This window comes from Acartia tonsa, chromosome 7, assembly GCF_053477335.1.
Source record: "Acartia tonsa isolate MP-2025a chromosome 7, ASM5347733v1, whole genome shotgun sequence".
In the NCBI taxonomy this organism is placed as follows: domain Eukaryota; kingdom Metazoa; phylum Arthropoda; class Copepoda; order Calanoida; family Acartiidae; genus Acartia; species Acartia tonsa.
The window spans coordinates 31188525-31215716 of NC_137266.1; the positions used below are offsets into that span (position 1 = coordinate 31188525).

Genomic DNA, 27192 nt, shown 5'->3' on the forward strand with positions numbered 1-27192 from the left:
AATATTAAATAATGATTTCGGGGGAAAAAGTGAGTACAACAGACATGAAAATATCGAAATCAAAATTTTATGTTAAAAGTAATACGGTTTTTTGTTGGTAACGAAGGATCTCGATTTATGCTATTTTTCTGCCCTTACATATCCCTTCGAATATAGAGCCCCTATGTGCAGGGAGTGCAGCCACTAGTCATATTTAAGATATCATTAACCACTTAACTGATTTCGAGCTAATGGTTTTAATCTATTTTTCTCACTTACCCATCCCAGTCCAATAATAACCAGTAAATGCTACTAAAATATTTCTGTAAATTTATTTTAGAAATGTATTTGCTTAAATACACTATATTGTTTAAGGACATACTTACATTTTTAGGACTTGATTATAGAGATGCTTCGCTTATAACAATGTACTTTGTTGTCCTAGGAATCAGTATTCCAAAAATCAGACAAATGGGATAATTTTATCACATAAAAATTTGTTTTTAAAAAAGTTAAAAAGCAACATGTTTAAAATAGACGTACGGACTTTCTGGTAACGATTATAGAGTTGCTTCGCTTTCTAACTCGTACCTAACTCCTATAGGAATCATCATGCAAAGTTTGAAATCGATAGGGCAATTCTAACATGCCTAAATTAACGATAAGAGCGGACGAACGGACGGACGGACCGACCCTAATTATAGAAAAGCTTCGCTTTTAACAAATAAATAATTACTTACCAGCACTTTTAATTCTCTGCTGATTATTGTAAAACCTCCAATTAGCCGCAGTCGTAGCCGGCGGTTTTGTCACTTTTTCACTCAACCTATTCACTCCATAACTATTTCTGTTAAATGTAAAAATATCTTTGTTTTCTTTATCATTATCATTATCATCCACTATTTTAAGCCTTATCATAGGCATCTGTTGAATATTGTCATTGTCCTTGCTGCCACCATTGTTTCTGGAGCGTATACGCGGATTTTCCGTCGAGGTTTTTTCATTGTCTATGGATTCTTCTTTTATAACCCCTACATCAGGCAGCCATGTTACTAAATAAAAAAATATAAATTTGCGCAGCAAAAATAAACAATTTTATTAAATGATATATGTGTGTATGTTTGTACCAGTCTGCCTATGCGAGCTTTTGTGGTAATCTATATATGTGTTAGAGGGTATAGGTGATATTATTGCCCTTAATCTCTGAGAAAAATGTTTATGAAAGGAAGGGACTTTAATAGCCTAAAACCATCCTAAAAATACATAAAGCTACCATGATGGTGACTACAAATATAATTTTAAAAATATTTTAAAAATTAATAAATGGGAAAGTACTTGGAATTCAAATATCCTAATACAATACATTTAAATTCAAGGGCATTTTTAAAGGTCATTAAACAAAGGCAATTCTTATTGGTTTCTAAAATGTATGACAATAACCAAAACTAAATAGTAACCATTTCCTAAACCTACAAATATTGCTTTTATATAAGTTAGTTACACGAACATGCTACTATAGTGATTAGCTACGCCCCTAGAGGCCTCTTGGGAAGGAGATGGAGGTAAATTCATTAGTTGATTTCTCTTTGGAGGGCAGAGGTACCCTCCCCCAAACAAGCTATAAACCTTCGATGGGACTTCTTATGAAGCTTTACTGATAAAGGAGAACCAAATCAGTCCAGTGGAAACAAAAATCTTGAGCGACAGACGTACAAACTGCCACAAAGACAGACAGATAGACGTCCTATTACTTTTATATCAGGATATCTTTATATTTAAGAAGAGCTAGTCATATAAATCTTTTAATTAATCAATTTTAGATTTAAATCTTTTCGTGGGAAAAAAAATTAACAATTTTACGAAAAACCTGCAAAAATTAATTACCTAAACACATAATTTAAAACACAACGCGGAAATATTTTTAGCAATATTTTTTTTTAGAATATATGTATAATTTGCAAAGGGTGTTTAAAAAGAATACAAATTTATAGTAGTTGCGAAACTACTTTTAAAGATTTGTGTGTAAGTATCACAAAACATCCATACAATTAATTAATACAAAAAACCATATACCCTCAAAAATCAAACAGCAATTATATTCTAAAACAGTTTAGTATGATTTTATATTCTTATTTTTAGATACCCTGTATTATGGCGAATATTAAATATGCAGTTTTTGGTTAGTTGTAAAGCTCTCACTTCTTTTCAACTAACTTGATTAATAATCTGGCCATAACCAGAAAGCGAGAGGATAATACAAATAAAACTAAATTACTTAAAATAATATAATCGAAAGTTTGTCTTTTGTAGACTATCAATTTCAGAGAAAAGTTGGTAAACTGAAGTTTTAATATATTAAAGGCAAATTTTAGGTTTTATAGTAGCTATTCTCCTTTTTCTAGCCCCTGCGAGAGGCTCTATCCCTGCAGGGTCTATTTTCTAAACCTGCGGGCAGTATTAACATTTACCTAAACTAAAATAGCCTGTCAAAAGCAGTTCTGTGAAATACGACGAAACCCACTACTTCGTTTTCTTTGTTTATCATAATTTGGCGGAGTATTATTTCATCTTGCAATAATGTCAAAACTTTATATGCCTGAATGAGAACAAAAACCTGTGAGAAATATGTATGCATGTGAATAAGGAACTACCCAGGGACATAAAGGGATAAGACAATGACCGATAAATTAATGTACATCCCAAATAATCATAAACATAATTACCCCTTTCTGTAGATTACAATTAATGGTTGAAACGTTTGCCACTAAACACAATAAATCAACTATTCAAAATTTAAAAAAGTCTCCAATGATGATAAAACAACCAATAAGAAAACGTTATTATAAGACTTTTGGGACTAGTGTAATTAACAGCCCAACCTCCACTCCCTCCCTGAAACTACCCAGGGTGTAGGCAGGTCTTGTACAAATTTTACATGTGAAAATCTGATATTTTAAATAAGTTAACAAACTTAGATAACAAAATTAAGGTTTTTGTGTATTTTGTATAAAAATAATTAATAACAATTATTTTGTAAGAATGGTCTCAACTTTTCCTACTTTTCCTCAACTTATTTCCTATCAAAAAAAGAACTATTTTGCCTCTCAATTTTCAATTTAAGAAAGTTAAGATGGAAAAGTTAGGTCAGATGCCAAATAGCTGAGCATATTTTCATATCTCATTTAGATATAATTTTCATGCTGTACATCTGTTTTACATTTCTTAGTAATATGCAAAATATTATTTTTCCAAATTGCTAAAAATAGGCTATTTTAAGTAATTGAAAATGATAAAATGATTTTTAATTTACTTTATTTGCATGGTAAATTGTTTTTAGTAGCAGTACCACTTTATATTTTACTAGCGGCTATGCACTTTGAGGACTCCATGGGCACTGGAGTGAAATGGGGAGGGGTTATAACTGGACATATGAGAATCATCACTGTAAAAGAGAACCATATCGGTTCAGTGGTTTGCAAGATCCTTTGCTACACACTAAGGCTAGGAAACCCTAATTATTCAGGGATCTAAAGGGATAAGACAATTACCGATAAATTGATGTACATCCGCAATGATGATACACAAAATTAACCCTGTTGTCAATAAAATTTTAAGTTTAGACACTCGATTGAAGAACAAACGAATCAAAATTCAATAAAAGTCCCCAAAGTTGTTAAGCCAACGTATAAGAAAATTTTATAATAAAACTTTGGGGATTAGTGTAATAAACAGCCCAATGCCCTCTCCCTCCCTGCTAATAATTAGACTAGCATAAAAATTGTTTTAGGGTTTCAAATAGAAAAAAAATAAATTTATTTTCTTTTATCTGTATAACTCTTTTACTTTCAATCTATATGCTTTTTGTTACTGCGCTACTTTTATTTGAAATAATAAAAATAATTACTTACTCAATTTATTGTTTTTGAAGATTTTTCTTGGTTTAATGTCGTTGTTGAACACTCTGTTTCAAATTTAAATATTTTCATTACAGTTCAGATATGATATTCCTATATAAAAGTAACAGGATTTTTGTGTGTCTGTGTCAAAGGGGAACAGATATCCCTTCTCCCCCAAAACTTTTTTTTTAATTATTCTTTTAAAAATAAAAATTGTAAGTGGAGGGTTAACCTACTTTAACTGCGCCCGAACTTACAAAAGAAGGCTTTCAAACCACCTGGTTAAAACCCGACTACTATCGGACAAGTTAGATTTTACGCATTAAACCCTTAGGCTATTTGTTACTCCTATCTTGCGTCAAGCACTAATTGTGTAACCAATAAGAACTAATTAGTCATTTAGTGGTTACATATCTGACACCAATACTTCAATTTTGAATTGAGAAATTCTTATTTGACATGTGAGGAAACGCTGTAATTAGTATTGAAATAATACATAAATAATTTCCTAGTTTGTTTAATATATGTCTTTAATATCATACTTTTTATTTTAAAAATTCCTTATGTGGCATCTAAACAATGAAAAATTTAAGTTATGTTTTAAAACTCAAGTATGAATAAACTGACGTCTACTCCTATAGAGGCCTCTAAGAGCATTTGAGAGTTTTCAAATAAAAATTGTTTTTGTTTGGGGAGAGTAATTTTTTCTGGTGCCCACCCCCTAAATAAACCTTCCCATGACCTACAAAGAGCTGCATTGTAAAGGAGAATAATATCGGTACAGACACACAGTTACAAATAGGTCCTGTTACTTTATTATAAGGATTATAAATAGCGAGCTTAATGTATCTTTGTTTGTCAGCGAATAATAGCACGAGTTAAGTAATACTGTTTTAGAATGTATAGAGGCTGTATTTAATATACAGAATAGCACACACAAGTTATATAGAAGCCGATATAGTGTCAGGGTTTGAATCATGGTACAAATGAAATGAAAGAGAAATCATGAATTATTTGACACAGTATAAATAAGTTGCAGCAGCACATGCTAACTACAAATAAATACAAATTCTCATCAGGGAAGAAAGACATATATTCTAAATTAAATAAGGATAACAATGACATCTGGGCTAGGCAGCTGCCATATAGATTAGAATGAAAAACGACAAATTGCTGCACATTTTGAAAATGTTGTTCTTCTAAAATTTAATGAGCGTTTGCAATTTGTTGAAAAACTGCCTTTAATTGTTGTTTGTCATCTAAATGAATAAAATTTGATTTTTATGCTTTGGATCAATCTAAGTACACAAGGTTTTGTAAATTTTGACACCACAAAAAAAACAAAGTCAAGAGTAGAAGGGAGTGGAAATCATCTAGAACATAATTAAAATACTTAAAAGTTAAAAAGGCGTCCTTTTTCTGATATTTTTTTTTCACAACAACATTGAATTTAAGGGGGATGTGAATTTTTCTTAACGCCCGCTTTGGCCGTTTTAGGGAATTTATCTCTAAGGTGTAGACCCTTGTTGAAGGGGGAAAAACCCTTAATTACACCCCCATGGCATTATTCAAAGTATTTACGATTTACGGGCTCTGCTTTTTTTCATAGAACAATTGTCACTCTTCTATAGTACTTTCCCATGTCACTTGAATTTAGCGTGAGATCTATTACCAATATTGGTCTTAATAAAACATTATTACATTTAATTTTCATTCATTTGTCAACAGTACAACTTTGTCGAACGTTATCTGTACACTAATATATCAAAAACAGTTCTAAATCTTATTAATACCAATTTTCTGGGATACTATTTTCCTTGAAGTGTTTAAAAATCATAAACAATCTTTGTAAATAAAACAAGGCGGACAACGTCCATTAAAATCGAAGAGTGTCAGAAGTTAGAAAATTAATACTAATTAGGTCTAAACAAAGTTTTACATAAATTTATTGCAAGATTTCTTAGACACAGGATACTGTTTATATATAATTACTTTCATTTTTAGGACTTGATTATGGAGAAGCTTTGCTTATTATATTGTACCATGTTGTCCTTTTAATAGCTATTACGTTTCGGACAGATGGATGGACCATAATTGTAGAAAAGCTTCGTATAAAAAAAATATTTTGTTTGTGTTGTAAATGAAAATATTTGAATTCCTTTGATAGCTGCCATCATCCTTGGCGGCCAGAAGTCCAGAGTAGGCAAAGATCAATCTCCCAGATCCTTCTTTGGGTCTGAAAAAAACATGAAAGATAAATTTTAACTTGCAGTCAAGATTTCGTATGGAAAAAGGCATGCTGATATTGTTATCAATATCTGTCTATGTATCAGTCCGTCTGTACCCCAAATGTTTTCATAAGGGATGAATCCTGTATAATTTCTATTTACGTAGCAGGGGCCAATTTCTACAAAGACATAGTAGAAGTAATACTAGTAGATAAAAATCAGATATGAGACGTGAAGGAAAATGTTATATCTTTTGAGTGGAAACAGCGTAATGTGTCCAATAAAGAATGACGTCATACAATAAAATGACCAATGTTAAGCCAGTATACAGTTTACCATTGCTTAATTGAAATGTATACTGGCCTAGCATTGGTCATTTGTATTGTATGGCGTCATTTTTTCTAGAGCACTATGCGCTGTTTCCTATGAGTGTCCTTCTGTGCTCAATTAAATGATGTGGATAAATGATACAAAGATCTTATAATGTTGCAAGGTCATTTTACGAACACATTTTACGAACACATTTGCACGAGTTTTCAGGGATATTAAGGGATAAGAAAATGGATGATAAAACGATGTACTTCCCCCGTGATGATAAACTAAACTCCTTCTGTAAATTATAATTATAGGTTGAAAAATTTGGACATTTTAAAAGAAGTACCCAAAGTTTTTGAGCCAATGAAGAGAATAGGCGATTATAAAATTTTGAGGATAAGTTTAATTTACAGTCTAATATCCCATGCTTCCCTGGCTAGTTTCAAACACAAGCTTTAAAAATATTTCATTAAATAGGCACCCCAAATAAGAGAGAGGTAGGGACCTTAAATTGTACAGGTCTGGTAAGCCGAGCGTTCTCGGCCCACGGGGTAACGAGTTCGGATTCAACGAGCCCTAGCCTTTAAGTATTCTACCAAACAAACAAGCAGGATTCAATCATACAGAAATTATATATTTAAACTGAATAATATTTACAAGTTATGTTTACTATATATATACAACAAAATATAACAATGGTTAGGTTTGAAGGGGGTGTGGGGCGCTAGGGCTTAGCGCCCGACGGTAGACAGGCTGTGGGGGCAGCGGTGGTAAAAGGGGAGGCAGCGCCTCCCGATTATATAAGCGCATGAGGGACTCGTGATAGTTGCATGTTCAAGTCCCCTCCCCACATTTAGGCAGGCTAGTTTGACCGCTGGGTGCGGGGTCAACAGCGGTCATGAGATGGATAGTGATATAATAGGATTAGTGCGGGGGGTTTGTTATCATAAGTCACAGCGAAGCAACTCTGTAAACGGCCTGTCCGTCTGGGTGTCGTATTACCACACAGGTACCCCAAGTTTTATCCTCTCACTTGTTAACTTTGTGTTCTTTTTAAACCATTGATTGGTTGGTACAAATCAGCAGTGTATCAACATTTCCACCACAAATTTTAATCTACACAGGTTTTTTTGTTTATCGATATTTGAGTGTGAATCAATTTGTGGTCAATTTATCCTTAAACCTCCAACGAACAAGACGCCAGATGGGCAACATATTTCGCCTCATTTTAGTAATTTTATTAAATGTTAATAAAAATTAATTTAATTTATAAATTAATCTTTCTAGAGTGCCTAGGCCCTATCTTAATTAAAGAAATAAATATTCATATTGTTAAGACAACTTTTCTAAGACATAGACTTTGAGACCATTTTAACGTCTTTAGCAAAGAGTAGTTTTGCCTGTAACCCGGACTCAACACTTTCTTGCAAAAACCGAGACGCAATTACACTTTGAGTTACATTCCTCCTTGGTTAGATTATCATTCGTTTCAATAAGATTTTATAGAATTCGCTCATTGACATGTGTTGCAAGAAAATATTATGTTAAGAAACAAACTAAAAGTTAAAAAGTGCAAATAAAAAAAAACAACAATTTTTAAAGACCCTCCAAATTTTATCTGGTTAAGAATTATAGTTGTATCATAACTTCCACATAACATCATTTGAGGGTTTTATAATACTGTATAAGTATAGATGTTTAACCCACTCAACTACCTAGCACAAGAGGTTAGGACCTTTTTCGTCTGCTAGAAAATTGCTTTCTGCTCTTTTGTAGCGACTTGGCCACGTTTTATTTCCGACTCTATTGGCAGATATTTAAAGACCCAATTGAAAGTCAGAACTCCGTTGGTAGAGTTACATAGAGCTCCTGCCTCCTCTATTCTCTTACTTTAATTTATAATTCTTTGATGCTTGCATGCAACAGGAAAGGGGCATTTTGTTCTGTGGTAATAATTTATGTTTCCTATTTGAGTTTAATGTGATATATTTAGGGGAAGTGATGGAACACCTAAAAATCAAAGTATAGCAGATGGTGAGTGTTGTGCTGTACTGTGAACCTCAACAAATCTTTAATTGATAAATTGAGCAGATAAAATTAATCCTATAAAAGTTGTTAAATATACAAGGGGTTAAACAATTTATTCGGACACTTACATTTAGTTTTTATTTAACTACATAGGCTAGGTTTACATTTCACAGCAATCTAAATTTATCTACTTATCGAACAGGTGAAGCTGCTGTCCATGACACTTCAATGTCAAGTACAAATTTGAATAACTTAAGGGAGACAATCTCTCCTTTTCTTTACAAAAATCTAGGCTAGATAACTTCCCACAGACACTCAACTCTTTGAATGCAAGACCTTTGTATGGAAGTCCTAACTGTACATGGTAATGAGACTGTTTGGGGTTAAATAAATTCCTCCAACTTCTACTATAAATGTCTAATCTAAATACGCAGCAGTAGAAACCATTTTCTCTTATTCATTCGAATCCGGTAGATAGGAACCGGTTCTCATCCATACAAAAAACTATGTCTAGCATCGTATTATATCCAGCTTTCTACGAATATAAAAATGTACAATTATAAGATTAAAACCAGGTTTTTAGCCCGTGGTGCCGAATATATATTATATCCACGGAAAGCTGTTTATAATACGATGCGAGAAGTAACTATTAACGGCTTTAGTTATGACGTGGAGTTAAAAATAGAACGTTAAGATAAATTTTTATTAAATATTTGAAAAACTTTTAAATAAATAATTTTAATCAACACTTAAGATGTCATAAATCTTTATCCTGATGACATTGAGAGTTCAAGGAGATGCTGTTTATGTAAAAATACAGAAAAAAAGTGTTAAAATCCTTATAATAAGGTATCAGGATGTCTGTTTGTTTGTCTGTTTTTTTACCAAAGGATCTCACTAGCTGCTAAACCGATATAGTTCTCCTTTACAGGATAGCTTCTCATAGGTTCCTGGAAGGTTTATAACTATTTTGGGGGAGGGTATTACCATCCTTCAAAGAGAAATCGCCCCTAGAAGAGAAATATCCCCCTCTAAAAAAATGACTTAAAGGCCATAGCTTCTTTTCTAACAACCTTTCCTCTTTTAGTTTAGTTTAAGAAAATATAAGTCTTGATATAGTTAGTTTATTGTCCTTATCATTCATTTTAGGTAAATAATAGATTTTTTATTGGTAAAAGGTTGGTGCCCCGCAGAGGCCCTACATAAGTTACCTCAAAGGGTTTGAACAAAATTTTACTAATGTTTCATAGAGCGAATAAATTAAGGGAGTGATAAGGTTACGACAAAAATTAAATAAGAGAAGATAGAGGTATTAATGTATTTTCAATTTTCCACGAATATTAACATCAAAACCAGTTTTGTTAGGCCGTGCGTCCTTCGGTGCTTAAAAACTAATCTTTTTTTTTATTTTTTTATTTTTTTATTTTAGTATTCTGGGAAGGACGATTATAATACGATGCCATAAATAATTTCATATGAATACTTTATTTAAAAACTTAAGCAGGAATAAAATAACAAATACTATTGAAAACTTTTTTAACTTTGGAAAATGTCAGTCCTTGTTTTTTTTTATTTTCACGATTAAGTTACAAAGATAGTAAAAAGATAAAAACACTACAGAATGTTATTGTCATCAGCTATTACATTTATTTACTGGCATCTCTTTGCAATTTTTATATTTCCCATTACAGATCTCATTTAGATTTAATTATTTTTTTTATCTTTGATTGCAAAGACAATAAGAGTTTTAACTTCCTTTTATCTACTAGAATGGAAGAGATAAAAAATGAATCATGAAGGAAAAGTTTTATTTGATTATTTGATTTCCATTGATTATAAAACAAGGCCTTGAACGGCCATTAAAAGTATATAATAAGACAATGGAAGATAAATTGATATGGACTCCGAATTATTAATAACAAAATTTCTCTTTCTGTATATCAAAATGATTGCTGGTAAAGTTAGAAAACTACTAGATTGTACCAAATAATTAAGATTTCATTAAAATTCCCAAAGTATTTAAGCCAAAATGACTTAAAGAACGTTTTAAATAACCTTTGATACATGTATGATTTAAACTAAGTAGATGCAGAGATAAAATATGAAGAAAAAGACTAGAAACATTGAAACCATAATGTATCTTTCCTCTTCTGGAAAACCCCCATATTTCGTAATCAGGTAACCCCGCATAGTTAGGCCTCTCCCGCAAGGGTTAAGCATAGGAACCCCCCCCCCCCCCTTTGAAAATAGAGAGGGACAGGGGGTATCAGAGCTCAACCGGAAACTTGTGAGAAAGCACTTTTTAATATCTAAACTATACTTATTACTTACTTTTGAGTTGGTTCTTGTAAAACTGTATTGTCAGGTGAGAGCTTTACTCCAATACCGTACAACAAATCTATAAATATAACAGTATAGTAATATAATAATTCTAAAAAGCATTATTTTAATAATCTAATTAATAAGACATATCATATAATATATGATAACAAATAATCTTCGTTTTTATGTTTCTAATTGAAACCATAACTGTAAGGTTACAACTTTGCAGCTAATACCAACAACCAAATTAATCCGGGAAAAAACACAAAATCTATACGTCATTTTCAGCTGTCGTTGAGGGGCAACACTTAGTAAAATTGGCGACCTTTTATCTGCCCCCAAAATATTATTACAAACCTTTTTTCGCTTGTTGGCTATATCTTATTCCCGAAAACTTTGTCATGAAATGTAAAGTAATTGTTGCAGGACTAATGTGTATGTCTTATTTATCAGCCTGTCTTTCATTAAGAATATTTCGACCATAAATATCAAAATGAAAGAAGTGACTAATAATAAGTATACAATTATTGACATTTTCATACATGTCTTTTGACTTCTCTTACAACTTAATATTAAAAGTTTAGTAAATGTATGCTCAACATATTTGTTTTAAAAAACTTCGCAAGTTGGAAATTTTTAATACTTTTTCACAGAAATGAAAAGCCACGAACGGTCGTATGAACGGACCTTATTTATAAAAATGTTGCGCTAAAAATTGTATTGGTCAATAAAAAAAATCGTAAACTCTAAATTATAATAAATACTATTTTGTAACAACAAAAGTTTAACTTTTTTCCAAATTTAAAGTTATTGTTATGTGGTCTGAACTCTATTAATCTTTCCTATCTTTATTTAATGATAAAAATTAACCTACCAGAAAAAGATAAATCTATATGTGAAGTAGAATTTATAACAAGGATGACAACATACTCAAGTTGCAAAGCTTAGTGATATAGAGTAAAGAGTGGAGCAGCTAAAAGCCAAATTGTTTAGAATTAACAAATAACAGTTTACTAAGGAGGAGCAACGAATGAATACAAGAATCCGAGAAATATAAGTTTCTACCATACAGTTTCTCAATTAGGTACGGACCCACTAGTACTTTGAATTATATAATAGCTTCGCTACTATTAAGACTACTAAAAAATGACCTGGTTACATGCCTATGCTTTCAACTAGAAGGAGATTGCACCCTTAGATTTTAGAGTGAAATTATACTTTCTTTTACATGCTAATATCAATATTTATTTCAAACTAATTTATCGCCTATTTTCCTTTCCTTTCCCAATTATTTTATTATTTGTTTTTTAATCAATTTTTAGTATTAAAAGTTTTCTATTGTTTCTTTTTGCAGAAAATTGAAAATCAGGACCTTTATCGACCGTGGATGGGGGCCCCCATGTTATCTTAGCTCCTATTAGAGATGGATGGCTTTAAAAATTATCAGTAAAATGATTACAAATATGTCAAAGTAAAAAGTTTAATACAATTCGACTTCATAAGTTTTTATAGTAAAATGTTAGTCTGTTCATCCTAGTTTTTGTTTAGATATGGTTCTAATTGAAAAAGTTCCAGACTGCGATTCCGTAGGCTGATAAATTTGGTTAATCATCACTTCCACATCAAGTTTTTTTACTATCAAAAGCCATCAGTGTATAAAACACAAACTTAACCTTATCACTAAATTCACCCAAGAATTAACCCTTAAAATTTTAAGAAATACATTAGATTAACCCCTAAACATATAAAATACCCGCATCCCCCCCCCCCCCCAACCAAAAAAAACAAAAATAAAAAGATTCACAAACATAAACTTTTTCTGTTATTGTAACGTTTGAGAGAATTGAAATTTTTGAAGCTTTTAAACTTTTGTGGGAGTTAATGGACACCAATAATAAATTTATGTAATATAAATAACTGATGTATTTATTAGATATTTAACGTCAAAGCTGTCAAATTATCTTTATTAGCGCAGCCTCTCTACAAAGACACGTGACAATGATAGAATCGTTGATAAACACAGTGTCTACTCAGTCATTTAAATCTCAAATAAAACCTAAAGTCTAAAAATTTAAACTGTCGTAAAGCTTTTTCTCTGTTCAATAAAAGTTTTTTTTTTATTAAACAAGGATATGACAACAACCAAAAAGCGAAGCTCAACAAATCTTAAAGTGAGACAAACGAACATTTACAATTATAGAGGCATTATCAAAGAAGTATAGCCAATATAATATTCAACTCACGTTTTTATACTTGATTAGAGAAAAGTTTCGCTTATAACATCCTACCTAAAAGTCCTAGGAATCCATTTCCAAAAAATCAAATTTACTGGAATCAAAATACCAAGTTGTTTAAAATCGATAGAACAATCTAACATGCCAAAATTGACGATAAGAGCTATTTCTTATAAACGGCTTGATGACCCTAATTTTATAGTACTTCGCTTTTAAAAAGAAAAGTGACTTATAAGATGACATATTTTACAGTAAATTTTCACGTTTTATATTATGTTTCGTGTTAAACATTAAATTTTTCGCAATGTTTTTTTGTAAAGCTTTCTATTTTGAGGATTTATTACAAATTAGCTTTTCTAGTTTTAAAGAAGTTTCTTATCATTAAGGAAGTTGACAATAAATTAAAGAAGGAAATATCTTCTCATAAAAATAACAGGATGTCTCTCTGTCTGTCTGTAGCTTAATATCAGATTCTTTTACAATAGAGTGAGAGGGAGGCGTATTTGTGACATAAGATATATATTTATAAATTGAAAAAAAAGACAGAGAAGGACGACTTTCAGAAATTACTTATATTTGTATCTTTAATAAATAAAGACATCTGGTAAATCAAAATCAATTTTCAATATTTTACTTTCAACTTTTTTAGGTTGCAATTTGAATACTTACTTTAAGATAAAACTTAAGAAATAGGACATAATACACATTTTAGGGCTGTAACTTTACAAAGTGTCTCAAAAATCAGCCAAGTGACGTCACAAAAGTGAGGGGTTTTCTTTCCCATTTCTTCCGTCATCTCCCTCATTTTGGCTGACTTATGAGACACTTTGTAAAGTTACAACCCTTAAGTGTGCATTATATCCTATCTCTTAATCATAATGTCTAATAAATGCGCAGAGCGAAACAAACTATGGAAGTCCTTAATTTAGCCAACTTAACCTAACCAAACCAAACTAATCGAAATTTTGTTAAAATCCAGTTTAGTGGACAAAACTAACAAGTTCGCAAGATAATGCACATTTAGAATAATATAAGATTATATATCAAAGTCTATATAACATATGATATAACAACATCTAACTTAAAATAAAACAACAATTAATTTAAATATTAGTTCAGCTATGAATAAAAGACGCAAACTGAAAATATAAACTCAATTATACCAAACATAGCCAAACTAATATACCTGTATATTTCAGGGAAAAATATTGCATAACAGCATAATTTTACTGACCTGTAGCAAAGCTAAGAATTATCAGAACTGATACTCCGACAGCTTTCATAGTAATATAAATATGACATCTGAAATATAGATAGATAGATAGATACTCTGACAGCTTTCATAGTATTATAGATCCTTCGGAATAGATAGAAAGACATCATGTTACTTTTATATCAGATATTTAGACAATTAAAGACATTGCTAAATAAATGTTATTTTCACTATATCCTTATGAAAAAATTTTTAAAAAAGTGTCAATGTTTTTACCATATACATTATCACTTTTATCACTTACTTAAATAACCCGCGGAAACAATTTATCACCAAGACTTTCTAACATTTTAGCAGTCTAGAAAACAATTTACTTTGATTTCATTCTAGATGTAAAATGCCTTTACGTTCTGGAATAATGTCATAAGTAAATTGCCATTAAAAAAAGAAATGCATCAACAAGTTTGCCGTTTAAATATTGCATTCACTGAACATAATACTATAATATTTCTGTACTACAGTTAACTCAGTTTTTTTAGTAGCGAAGCTACTCTAAAATTTGAAATGTCCGTCTGTCCGTCTGTCCGTATGTCCGTCTTAGTTTGGGGGAAACGTGATTTTCTCGGCTCCTATAAAAGATAACAGGCTGAAATTTTTTGACAACATTCCCATTATTAAAGAGCACAATTAACTATGAAACATCAATGACAGTAGGACCTCTTTTTAGCAGGTTTTAGGCTATTTTTGTATTTTTCACATTTTTCTCCATATCCTTGGTGTTTATGGTCCGATTTCCAAAATTTTTTCAGTTATAGTATCAAAATAAAATTTCCTGTCGTTTCAAGAAAACAACTATGACGGTCAGACTGCCTTTAAGCAGGTTTTAGGCTATTTTTGTATTTTTCACATTTTTCTCCATTACTTTGGTATTTGCGGCACGATTTCCAAAGTTTTTCAGTTATAGATATCCAAATTAAATTTCCTGTCGTTTCAAGAAAACATCAATGGCGGTCAGACTGCCTTTTTGCAGGTTTTTGGCTATTTTTATATTTTTCACATTTTTCCTCATATCTTTGGTGTTTATGGTCCGTTTTTTTTAATTTTTGTAGTTAAAAATATCAAAATTAAATTTCCCGTTATTTTGAGCATCCAGTATGTAATTTACTTTGACCGTTAGTCTGTTAGTCAAATTAAAAACAAATGTTGAAAAGGTTTCGTGATTTTTTCCTAATATACATGCTTTTGACAACTAATATCTAAATTCTTATTTAATTGTTTGTGCTTCGCTACTTATGGATGTTGTCATCCTTGTTTACTTCATAATTTATATGTGGAGGAAAATATCCACACTGCGACGTACTAGAATGGTTAAAATGGTATGTCTGGCTTCAATAGCCAAAATAGAGGCAATACCTTGGCCCGCGAACCGGCACAATTGGGAACTCATACATAGGTCGTGAAATAAAAGGAATTGGTGTTTGATATTTCTTTAAAAGATTAACATTTTCTTAGAATCTGATACTAAGCCTCGTTGGAAAATATATTTTTTATTTATTCAATTATCCCTGCATAAATGCTTTCTCTTTGTGTGTAACTTGGAAGGCCAATTAAACCTTCTTACTAAACCTTCCTCTAACATCTGCCATATATTTTATCCAGGGATATAAAGAGATGAGACAATGGCCGATTAATTGATGTATATTGCACATCCCAAGTGATGATACACAAAATACCCTTTCTGTAGATTAAAAAGAGGTTTAAACGTTTGAATACTCGACTTAATAAATCAACAAATCTAAATTAACTAAGTTGTGAAGCAAACCAATAAGAAGGCGTAATTCTAAAACTTTGGGGACTAGTTTAAAAAAGAGCCCATTCTCCTCTCTATCTCTTTGCTTTTTATCTCCTATTTACTAACACTGTGCACTGCAGAAAAAAATAAGTCTATTTTAATTATTAATAAATTTAAAATGTCCGCTTAGGTTAAAGTGATATTTAAGTTTTTTCTTACTTAAAAGAAATTCACTTTAGTTTTTAACTTTCTCGAAAAAATACAGTTTGAAACTTTGAATTTATAACTTATTAATTATCCGACAGTGTTTCCTTTAGCGTTAAACTTACCTTTAAGTTTTGTTGTTTTCTATCACAAAGTGAGAAACAGTGTAGCTACTATATATCTAACTTTGTAATTCAATTCTTTAGGTTAAAATAAAATTAAAATATAATAGATTTTGAAACAGATTGATTCCTAGGGCAATAAATTACGACTAATATAATAAATCTAATCTTAAGTATTAAGTATTTTTTATAATTCCTACATAATGGATATTGTTATCATTGATATATTATATCTATTTTCATGCTTGTAACCATTACAAGGACTTGCTTTAAGACAAATGTTTATAAAATTGTATTTAGAGTAAAGTAAAAGAAAAGAGGGTATGAGTTATATGTAGCTATTCTTATTTTACGTCATAAACTTTTTATCATTTATTATAACCAAAATATGTAAGTTTCATAATTTTACATATATAAAATGTTTACAAAAATCAAATTTATAACTTCCTACGTGTGGTTGTGACCTGGGTGAAAATTACCCTTAAAACTCTTTGCAGGATTTCGAAATATCGGTTTCCTATTACTTATTACAAATAGAGCTCGGCTGCCGCGTCCGCTAGCCTATGGCTTATAAAAATTTGCCTCCCAGCTGCATGCGCCTATTTTTTATTTACCCGGCTGAAACTGAGGCTATCAAACGTAGGTTTAAACTTTAAAGTACGTATATATTTTTAAAATTAATTTTGATGTGGGTTGTTGACACCCATCTACACTCCCCTACGACACGCCATTCTTTGTGTTGTGTTGAATATATTAGAAGCAACATATAGTGCCTACTAAAAAATGACGTCTTACAATACAAATGACAATTAATAGGCCAGTATACATTTTACCATTGTTCAATTACAATGTATACTGGCCTATCATTGGCCATTCTTATTGGATGACGTCTTTTTTATTGGGCACTATAAGCTGCTTCTTATATTACCAAACGTCTTTAAATTATATAGGAAATAGTTTCTAATATTGATTACAAAACATTCTCTCTAATGAAAATATAATATTCACAGAAATATTTTCAAATAATTGTTTTTTAATTACAGTCATTGGCTATGGTCATTTGTAAGGTTTCTACTGTTTATCAAATAAGTTCTTGATTATGTTGCTTATAACAAAGGTATTTATAATATGATACCCTCCCCCCTGCCAAAAAAATAAGAAGAGGGTTCATTCCTAAGACATACCCAAGGTTTTTTTGACGTCCTTGTGTAGCAGCGAAACTCTTCATACAAATAATAATTAGAAATCTATCTCTCCTTGATTAACATATAAACAAGGATGACATTATCAACAAAAAAAGCGAAGGTCTACAACCAAAAGAAAGGACAAACGTACAATAACATTCGGAGGGTGTCAGTACTTAATAAGCAGAACATTAATTTCTAAGTCTAAACAAAATGATATATAAATTTGTTGGAAAATTGCGTAACTATAGGATACTTACTTTTAGGATTTGATCATAAAGATGCCTCGCTTATGATTTTATACCTTGTTGTCCTAAGAATCATTATTACGAAAATCAGATGAATTCCTAATTATATCATACAAAAATTTACGTCTAAAGATAAAAAACCGCATGTTTTAAATGGACGCATGGACTTTCATGTAACGATTATTGCTGCGAGTTGCTACGCTTTATAAATCGTACCTAATTGTTATAGGAATCATTATGCAAAGTTTGAATTCGATAGAACATTTTCAACATCTCAAAATTAACCAAAAGAGCAAACCACAACGGACGTACGGACGAACCGACTCTAATTATAGAAAAGCTTCGCTTTTAAAAATCCACTAGGAAAATTCAAAAAATATCTTTATGTCCTTTTATTAACTATAATAATAAGAATAATTTTCTTCAGTAATTACTAGACAGACTGTAATGAAGTTTTGGTATTGCTGATACTCTATAATTTTATATAATGACCGTCTGTTCTTTCGACTGTCATTTAAAAATTGTAATAGTTACTTATATCATCTTATTATAAACAGCTTTTTGCGGATATAAAAATGTACAATAAAAAGATTAAAACCTATATTGTTAGCCCAGAGATGCCGAAGGCACAGTCTAACAAAACTAGGTTTAATATTATGATTTACATTTTTATATTCGTAGAGAACTGGATATAATACGAAACGATACATATTTTTTCAATATGGCGTAGAACCTGTTATAATCAACCGGATATTAATCGGTTTCGAAGCCAAAATAGAAAAAAATGTAACTTTATTTTTATTTACAGATTGTAGATATGTGAATCATTTATTGTATTCAATTTAATGTGATTTTCTATATTTCTCTTCTTCTGTTAACAAAAATGGTATTAACTGCGCTACTTTAAAAATAATTGCACTTGTTTATTTTAAAGTGACCGAATCATATTTGTAATTTTTTTTAAGTTTTGACCTTTAAGTTAAATATAGTGGTTTCTTACACAGAAATGTAAATGGGCTTTTTATAGGCTTTAAAATTAAAAAAACATAAACTATTTTGTTATTTGTCCAAATTAATTGAAAATATTTTTATCTTGAATATGGTGGTTGATTTGAACGATTAGTTTTAAGTATTAATGTATAAAAATCATTTCCATCAGAACTTTATTTTAATAATTCAATTGATAACCTATTTTTATTATTTTCATTTAATATTAATAATAAATTGTACATACAGGTTAATATGAAATGAGGTTGATTATGCATTTTTATTAGACCATAGTGATTAAACACACACACACACGGATCAAATTATTTGAACCGTATCAACATGGAGGAGAGACAGCTACTTTTTATCTTCAACAATAAACAAGAATTATATTTATCAGGGTATTAAAGCTATTTATGCTTCAGAAATTTAACTTTATAAAATTGAAAACAGGCAATAAACAAGAAGTTTAATATTTTTGGGTTTGAATTAAAGTGAGATAAATTTTTAAAACTAGAGTTAGGTTTTGGTAAAGAAGCTCCTATTCAATCAATGGGTTTCTCAAAGATAGTACTTTTACAGGGATCTAAAGGGATAAGACAATGGTCGATGTTTAAAATACACAAAATAACCCATTCTGTAGATTACAATTGGTGGTTGAAACGTTTGGACACTCAACTAAATGAATCAACCAATAAAAATTCGATAAAAGTCCCTAAAGTTGTAAATAAGAAAACTTTATTTTAAGACTTCGGGGACTAGTGTAATACACAGCCCAAGGTAATTCTTATTGCGCTTACATACATCTGATAAATTCTGATTCTAAGCATAAAATATTTCTAATGAGGCCTAAGGTCTAAAGTTTACAAGTATAGAGAAGCTTTGCTGTATAAAATTATTTGGATTTCTCTAGTGTAGGCGGTGTCCAAACAAAACTTTAAAAACAGGTTAATCTTCTTTAGTTAAATTCAAATTAAAGTTACTTTTTTAATTACATGCTTAAATCATTACAAACAAGCTAAAAAAATGACAGCAAATTGAAAAAAAACATCCCCCTCACCCACATAAAAATCAAAGAAAGAAATCCTAAAATCAAAGTATTAAGATTATTACTTTTACAACTAACCTACATTGTCCTTTATAATTTGATAAGAACAAAATTACCCATTCTGTAAATGAAAATAATTGATCTAAATTAATAAATAAGATTAAATAAAATTATCCAAAGATTTTAGGCCAACAAATGAGATAACGTTGTATTAAAACATAGTGTACTAGTAATATGAATTTGTCCTTCATCTAGTCTACTTTCATAAATATCTTCTTCAAAAGACGTACGTTGTGTTAAAATTTGATTTTATACAATATTTATTTAAAATTATTTGTGGCAATACTTTAAAGGTATTATTTGTTATTATTGAATTACGCTCGACATATTCTTTAAGTTGTTGAAGTTATACAATAATGCATAATTAAAACAATTGATAATATCGATTTTGTCAATAAATATAAAGGTTAATCATTAAATTTGTACACAATGAATAAACACTGAGATACGACATGATTATGATCACTACAATACACTGGCACAAGCCTAGATGCTTGGTCACACTTGGAATCTTTATTATAAACTAAAGTCATATCAGAACCATCATATTATACTTACTTACATATGTGTGTGCGCGAGAGTGTGTGTGTGTGTGTAAGTTTCTATGTGTGTGTGTGTTTCCCCATGCCCTTATAAAAATTTCCTATTTTCTCACTTCCCCTGATATAATATAAATTTTTCCTTCCTCTTTTATTGTGTTCGTTTAATATAACAAAAATGCTTTCTTTCAGTTGTTTATATTTTGCACGTAATTAAGGTCAATCTATATAGCCTATTAGATTAAGGAGTAAGGTTTTTTTGTTTGGAGCCTAAGATTTCAAACCTTACTGGACCGATTGAGTTCTTCATTTTAGGGAGCTTTACATAAGTCAAGAATGGTTATAGGCGATTTTATTTTTATATCTAAGTCTTGTTTTAGGACATTTTTATATTCCTTCTCTATAAAAATACAAGGCGTTAGATGCTAGACTGATAATTTATATAGGGTTTAATAGTCCTTAGTATAAACGAGTAAATTAGCAACGTAAAAAACCTCTCACCCCCTTTTTAATACGCTGTCCTATAAGATATGGCTCAAGTTTTGAGGAGATCACCTAACAGTTATTTTTCACGACAATCACGACAATCAAATATCCCTTTTATTTAAATAAATGTTATTATGTGGCTCACTTTCGATGGATGTTTTTTTTGCTGTTTTGAAAGACCACTTTTTTTTCTCGCGAGCCCTCGCTATTATTTGCCAATTGAAAAAATGTGATTTTTTCAAATTTTAAATTGATCAATAAAAATGTTTTGCTACTTTGGCAAAATGCATATGGCAAATATTTGTATGATGTATGAAAGAGTTTGAAGGCAGCAATTAATATAAGCAACAAGCACATCATGTAGAAAGAAAGAATTTCTTTTAAATTTTATTGAATTGTTTGCTACATCTTGTTGCAATAAGTGTATTTAGGTATATTTATTTATATATTTAAACACATCTAACCAACCCCACAGCATTCGAAAAAGCGCCTAACTACAAACAATCTTCATACCTTAAACATGTTTCATATCATTTAAAACAAAAATCTAAAATTCAAGGTATATTTATGTTGGCATTTATAGCATTTTTTTGGAGGGAATAAATTTTTTCCTCATCTGCTTTCTAATATTTCTTTTTTGTGGTTTAGAAGCATCTTTGGATTTTACGAGGAAAGAATTTTTGTTCTGTTTAAAATTTGCTCTTGCATGAATAGGTTTCATTAATTTTCTATCCATTGAACCTAAAAAAACATTAAAGATAAGCAATTATCTCTATATCATATTTTACATAAAAGCTATAGGAAGCCATTCCTCTATCCTCTCTGGCAAAATTTAGAAAAGTTATATATAGGTAAGTCACCAACTTGCCATGGGAATATAGCTTCAAGTCGATAATAAATGTATAATTATAGATGTATAATCCAGAAAACCACTAAGCCCATGTGGTGGAGACCCTTTTTCTCTGCAAGCAAATTGTTTTCTGGTCTTTTTTAGAGACTCGGCTGTGTTTATATGTCCTACGCTATTAGCTCTTTTTAAAGACCCAATACACAAAATCGTAACAGAATCCCCGCCCAGTGGATAATATGTCGATAATGGTCAGTCATGAACACTTTTATCTAATGCCATATAGTCAACATAATTAAAAATATCAAATAATAAATTTAATGTCGACAGGCAGGGAGGTTTTTCTGTTGGGGGTGAGTGAAGGAGTGAAAATACAAATTATGCTGAATGAAATGTTAAAATTTACAGATTTATAAAAAAATGTATGGTTTTTGGTAGTGAGGGAGGAGGAATATAATAAATTTTAAAATATTTTGCTAGGTAATAAACGCCATCACCCCCCCCCCCCCCCCCTTGTACGAATTTGTCGATGTGTTGACAGAAGAATTATTATTACCTGTATTAATTATTCTATTGTCACTAGAACCAGGCCACATCCAGTATGGCATGGGTGCCCCCCAGGGATACGGTCCTGGGGGTGGGGGAAGGTGGGGAGGATATGGTCCTGGGTGAGGGGGAGGGTGGGGCGGATACAAGAAGTAGGGGAGATATGGGTGACCTGGAGGTAGGGGTGGAGGGTGTGGATGTACACCTGTAATAAAAATCTAGCTGATATAAGTTTTGCATCTCATAGTAATACATATTCTCAGTTTGTGGTCTTAGAACATTGTTACTTAAGATAATCAAACGGCAGAATGAAAACAGTAAAAGTATCTGACTATGACGTCAGAAAAAATTAACAATTAACCAATGAGAGGCCGCTATATATTTTACCACAGTGAATACTGGCTTCTTATTAGTTAATTTTTTCTGACGTCATAGTCAGACTTTTTTACTGATTTTGGCAGAATCGGAAATGCAAGACAATATATTACTTTCAATTGGCCCTAAGAAGTTTTAAGTTATTTTATGGAAATTATGCAAACTAACAGTAACCTCCATAAAATTTTTTCTTATTTTTGGTTACAATATTTTTAGGGAAGTACTATAAACTTGAGAAACGGCTACAGATAAGTGTTATTTATTTCTTTTTTAGATTTGTTCTATTGTATGTAAGTCGGGATGGACAACTGCAGATCCATTATTACATAAAACATAAAAGTGATTAGTACAGAAACAAACTTAAAATAAGGGCAGCGGGAAGATTGTTTATTATAATTTTGGGCCAAGTTAAATCTTGTGTTATCTTTGTTACCGGGGTTAAGACACCGCAATCTCCCTGCATAGGGATTAGTCACATGGGAAAAATAGACCCATCCCCCCCATTATTTTGATTTTTATCATACGTAAATGTGGAGGTTAAACGTTCGATGGGTACTTTCAGAAAAATCACATTGAAAATCTTTTGATTTGATACCTATGAGCCAAGGAGAAGGAAGTGGTGGTCCAGGTAAAAATATCTGTCTGTTCAATGTTGAATCAGGATTATCTAAAGTATAATTATTATAAAATGATTAAATAATTCAATTTAACTTACAGTAATTTCTAATTTATACAAAAAATCCTTTTATATTATGTAGTGAGGTTTTTCAAGATCTCGATAACCACGTTACAATTGAGTTCTCAAATTTAAATATAAAAAAATACCATAACTTCGGGGTTAATTTTTGTCTATTTTATTTTATCAAATTTTATTTCATTCATATGAAGATTCTGGGAGATTCAACCCTCCAAAAATACATATATGAAATAAGTGTGGAAGTTTCATTGTTAACAAGAACTGTAACACTTGAGTGGTTAGGGACATCTTTAGGTATATAGATAAATTAGTGGCTTCACCCAAAGACGTGAAGGAAAGTCCAAAGGGTTGATTTTTTCTACTTTTGGGGAGTTTAGTGTGTCCCACCCGAGATCTTTAAATTAGACGGATAGATAGTTTTTATTCTTCTTTTATGTTGAGATTACCCTTTTTTATCCAAGCAGGTTGCTTCAAATGGCATTCAGTAGGATGGTAAAGAAATAAGAACCACAAAACATACATCTTAAAGAATATTTCCAGTATGGCTTCGAAACCGATTAATATCCGCTGGATTGAAACCGTTTCTCAGCCATACTAAAAAATCATGTATAATATCGTATAACAAACAGCCCCTTGGGGCTATCATAATTAGTATTAATATTATAAATTTTTTTAGTGGACTATAAACATGAAAAAAAATTATACGCGTATTTTAGGTTAGAGATTAAGAAGTCACTAAATCCATCTCCCACCAAATTAAAACTGCTAATAGTATGGAAAAATTCGCTTTCTTGAAAAAAAACGGTCATAAAGACATTATAGCAGAATTAGTATATATGTATATGTTAAAATCACGAAACCTTTGTAACTTATTTATATTTTAATTTCCAAATCAATAAAATCATTATTACCAAAAATTTCATATCAATATTAATATATTATTTCACTTAATTCTATTAAAACTAATAAATAGTAACAATATTCTAATTATTGAATATGATTTGTTTTAATAATAATAACAAAACTTAACTCTGCAATTTAATAATTTTCTTTTTATTCTGAATTAAATAGGTGTAACCTTAAATAAGCATCACAAAACGTTTTTTTTTTTCAAATAACCTTGGGCCTTTCCACTGTAGGTATTTACAAGGCATTACAAAGCTGCTTCTAAAAATACACCTAAACAGGGTTAATAAAAACAAAAATATAAAAATATATCAATATTTTATAAATATTACAGTATTATGTTACAATTAAACAGGGTGGCTAATAGAAATCATTTATTTAAAATTTGATTCTTAAAAGATTGTTATTAGATGGGTAATGGTATCAAAATATTTGTTTTAAATTCAAAAAAAATTTTGTTGACAAAACATAGAGAAGGATGGCAACATCCATAAGTAGACGAAGTGCATAACTTTTTTACCACTTTTGACGTTATATTCTCCATCTCTTTTTTTATGGGTTCTTCTTCTTCTAGGGCGTTCTGTACCGATAGTACACTGCCTACTGCTCGTAGTTTTGCACTAACAGTGTCCGGCCTACATGTTTTTAAGGAGAGAGAGAACCCGGCTACTGTTCTCCCCCTCCGTTGCTGTAGGTTCCAGGTTTCCCTGTACATTACAGTTTTGTCTCCTTTGGCCTCCTGGTCGGTTAGCCATCCGGATGGATGTTTCCGCTTGGACCACGTGGAGGTCCGACCATACCCCAAGCTTTTTTTATGGGTTTTCTTTTCCACATCTCCTCTCATCTTCCTCATTTTATGACGTCACAGGAATCAAAAGTGACACAAAAGTTATGCAGTTTGGTCTTCGTCCCATAAGTAGCGAAGCACATAAAATCATGGATAAGAATAAGGAGAAGGAGAAAATAGATATTAGATGAATCACGAAACCTTTCTCTCGATTTTTTTACAATTTACATTTTTTATGATGACTGACAGACTAAAGGTCAAAGTAGATTACATACTGGATGCGAACAACGGGAAATATAATTCTGATACTATTATCCACAACAAAAATTTTGAAAATCGGACCCTCAAATATGAGGAGATATGAAAAAAATAAAAAAGCTACCTGTCCTTTCATCTTTGAACACAATAAAGAACAACTTACTATAGGGGTCGAATTTTGTCAGTGTTTCATTGTGTATAGGTCTTTTACATGGAATATTGTCAGCTGAATTTGAGTTGCCGATTGTGTACATAGTTTCCTTATCAGATCTCAATAATTACTACTAGCTAAAAAAGCTTCAAACTTTCAAAAAAAATCTAAATTTGAAAATTAAAATTTCGAATATATTATGTACTAGAGTTGGCTCAATATAACTATATCACTATTGGCTAGTTTTCTATAAGTACAAATCTATTATCTATTTCTCAATAAATCTATTTTCCTCCCCCGCCATTACTATCTAAAAAAAGAAGTAAATATTTATTAATTTAAATGATTTTAAAAAGATTTTTTCAATTATATTTTTTTCACATTACCATCACCAAAGGGTTAATATGATTAAAATTTTAGTTTTAATATTTTAACACAAAGGAAGTGTCGCCACAATTGAATTCTTTTAAAATACAGTTTTCTTAGATTTACTCTATTATGAATGAATATTTTTTATTTATGAAATAAGGATTAAATACTTTAATGTAATTCAAATATCTACATGAAGTGAAAAACTTCATTCATTCCATAAACAAATAGAATAAAGGTCCTATCACTTTGGTCAATGAGAGTTTAATGAGGATTATTGGAGCACTATGAGTTTTAAACACTTTACCATTGGAAGACTCGAGCTCATTTATAGACGTTTATTTCCTATATAGATCTATCATGGATCTTGATGCAATAAAGCTGGCTGTTTTGTAAATGTTAAAAATTGAAAGATTTCATTAAATAAAAGTAATCACAAATATACTTAGTAAATAAATCGTTTATACATTACTAGCGGCTACGCCCCTAGAGGCCTCTAGTGGCACTTTAAATGTTATTGTTTGTTAAAGTCTACGATAATTCTTTATATTACGGATACCTCTTAATGTTACGTTGAAGTCTCCCAGATTTTAAGAAAATTTTCAATTTTTTTGTCATTTCTTTTGGGAGGGTGGTAGTACCCTCCCCCAAAATAGTTAAAAACCTTCCCAGGACATATGAGAATCAACCCTGTTAAGGAGAACCCGATCGGTTCAGCGGTTAGCGAGATCCTTCAGTACAGACACACAGACACACAGACAGACACACAGACAGACAAACATCCTGTTACTTTAGTATAAGGACTAGCGGCTACGCCCCTAGAGGCCTCTAGTGGCACTTTAAATGTTTTTGTTTGTTAAAGTTTACGATAATTCTTTATTTTACGGATACCTCTTAATGTTACGTTGAAGTCTCCCAGATCTTAAGAAAATTTTCAATTTTTTGTCATTTCTTTTGGGAGGGTGGTAGTACCCTCCCCCAAAATAGTTAAAAATCTTCCCAGGACATATGAGAATCTACCCTGTTAAGGAGAACCCGATCGGTTCAGCGGTTAGCGAGATCCTTCGGTACACACAGACAGACAGACAGACAAACATCCTGTTACTTTAGTATAAGGATATCGCTTTTCCCTTTGACCAAAGTAGCTGAAAATAGGTTTTGCAATATTTAAGTTATCTGCTGTACAACTTTGGAAATTAGGGAAGAAATAGGCAATCAATTTTTCAGTTGATCTGGAATATTGCGTGAATTAAATAAGGCTACGTAAAAGTTGTATTTTTTAGTGAAGGAAAATAATTTGTCAGTAGCATAGACATATACATCTTAGTTATAGCATAGCTGCACTAGAAGTTATAATGAATTAAGTCCAGG

At 31.0% G+C, this 27192-nt stretch overlaps 2 protein-coding genes across 3 annotated transcripts in view; both read right to left on the reverse strand.

The window, feature by feature from the left end:
* LOC145324497 (uncharacterized) overlaps window positions 1–14300 on the reverse strand; it is a 40643-nt gene extending 26343 nt beyond the window's left edge. The window contains exons 1-5 of the mRNA XM_080167082.1: window positions 14237–14300; window positions 10778–10844; window positions 6034–6111; window positions 3888–3940; window positions 720–1031 (exon numbers count right to left, since the gene is read on the reverse strand). Of these exons, the coding sequence (XP_080023208.1) occupies window positions 720–1031; window positions 3888–3940; window positions 6034–6111; window positions 10778–10844; window positions 14237–14285 (559 nt within the window). The 5' untranslated portion in view covers window positions 14286–14300. The remainder of the gene's footprint in view (window positions 1–719; window positions 1032–3887; window positions 3941–6033; window positions 6112–10777; window positions 10845–14236) is intronic.
* Window positions 14301–21241: 6941 nt separating this feature from the next.
* On the reverse strand, window positions 21242–24335 carry LOC145325272 (uncharacterized). Of its 2 annotated transcripts, XM_080168216.1 has the most exons (5): window positions 24262–24335; window positions 23797–23872; window positions 23249–23320; window positions 22289–22483; window positions 21242–21626 (listed from the first exon to the last, which is right to left on the reverse strand). In XM_080168216.1, the coding sequence occupies exons 1-5, from the start codon at window positions 24271–24273 to the stop codon at window positions 21463–21465; spliced, it is 519 nt and encodes a 172-aa protein (XP_080024342.1). In that variant the 5' UTR covers window positions 24274–24335; the 3' UTR covers window positions 21242–21462. The 2 variants fall into 2 exon arrangements, with proteins under 2 accessions (XP_080024342.1, XP_080024343.1); XM_080168217.1 differs by lacking the exon at window positions 24262–24335 and having other exon boundaries at window positions 23797–23927.
* Between the last annotated feature and the right edge of the window lie 2857 nt (window positions 24336–27192).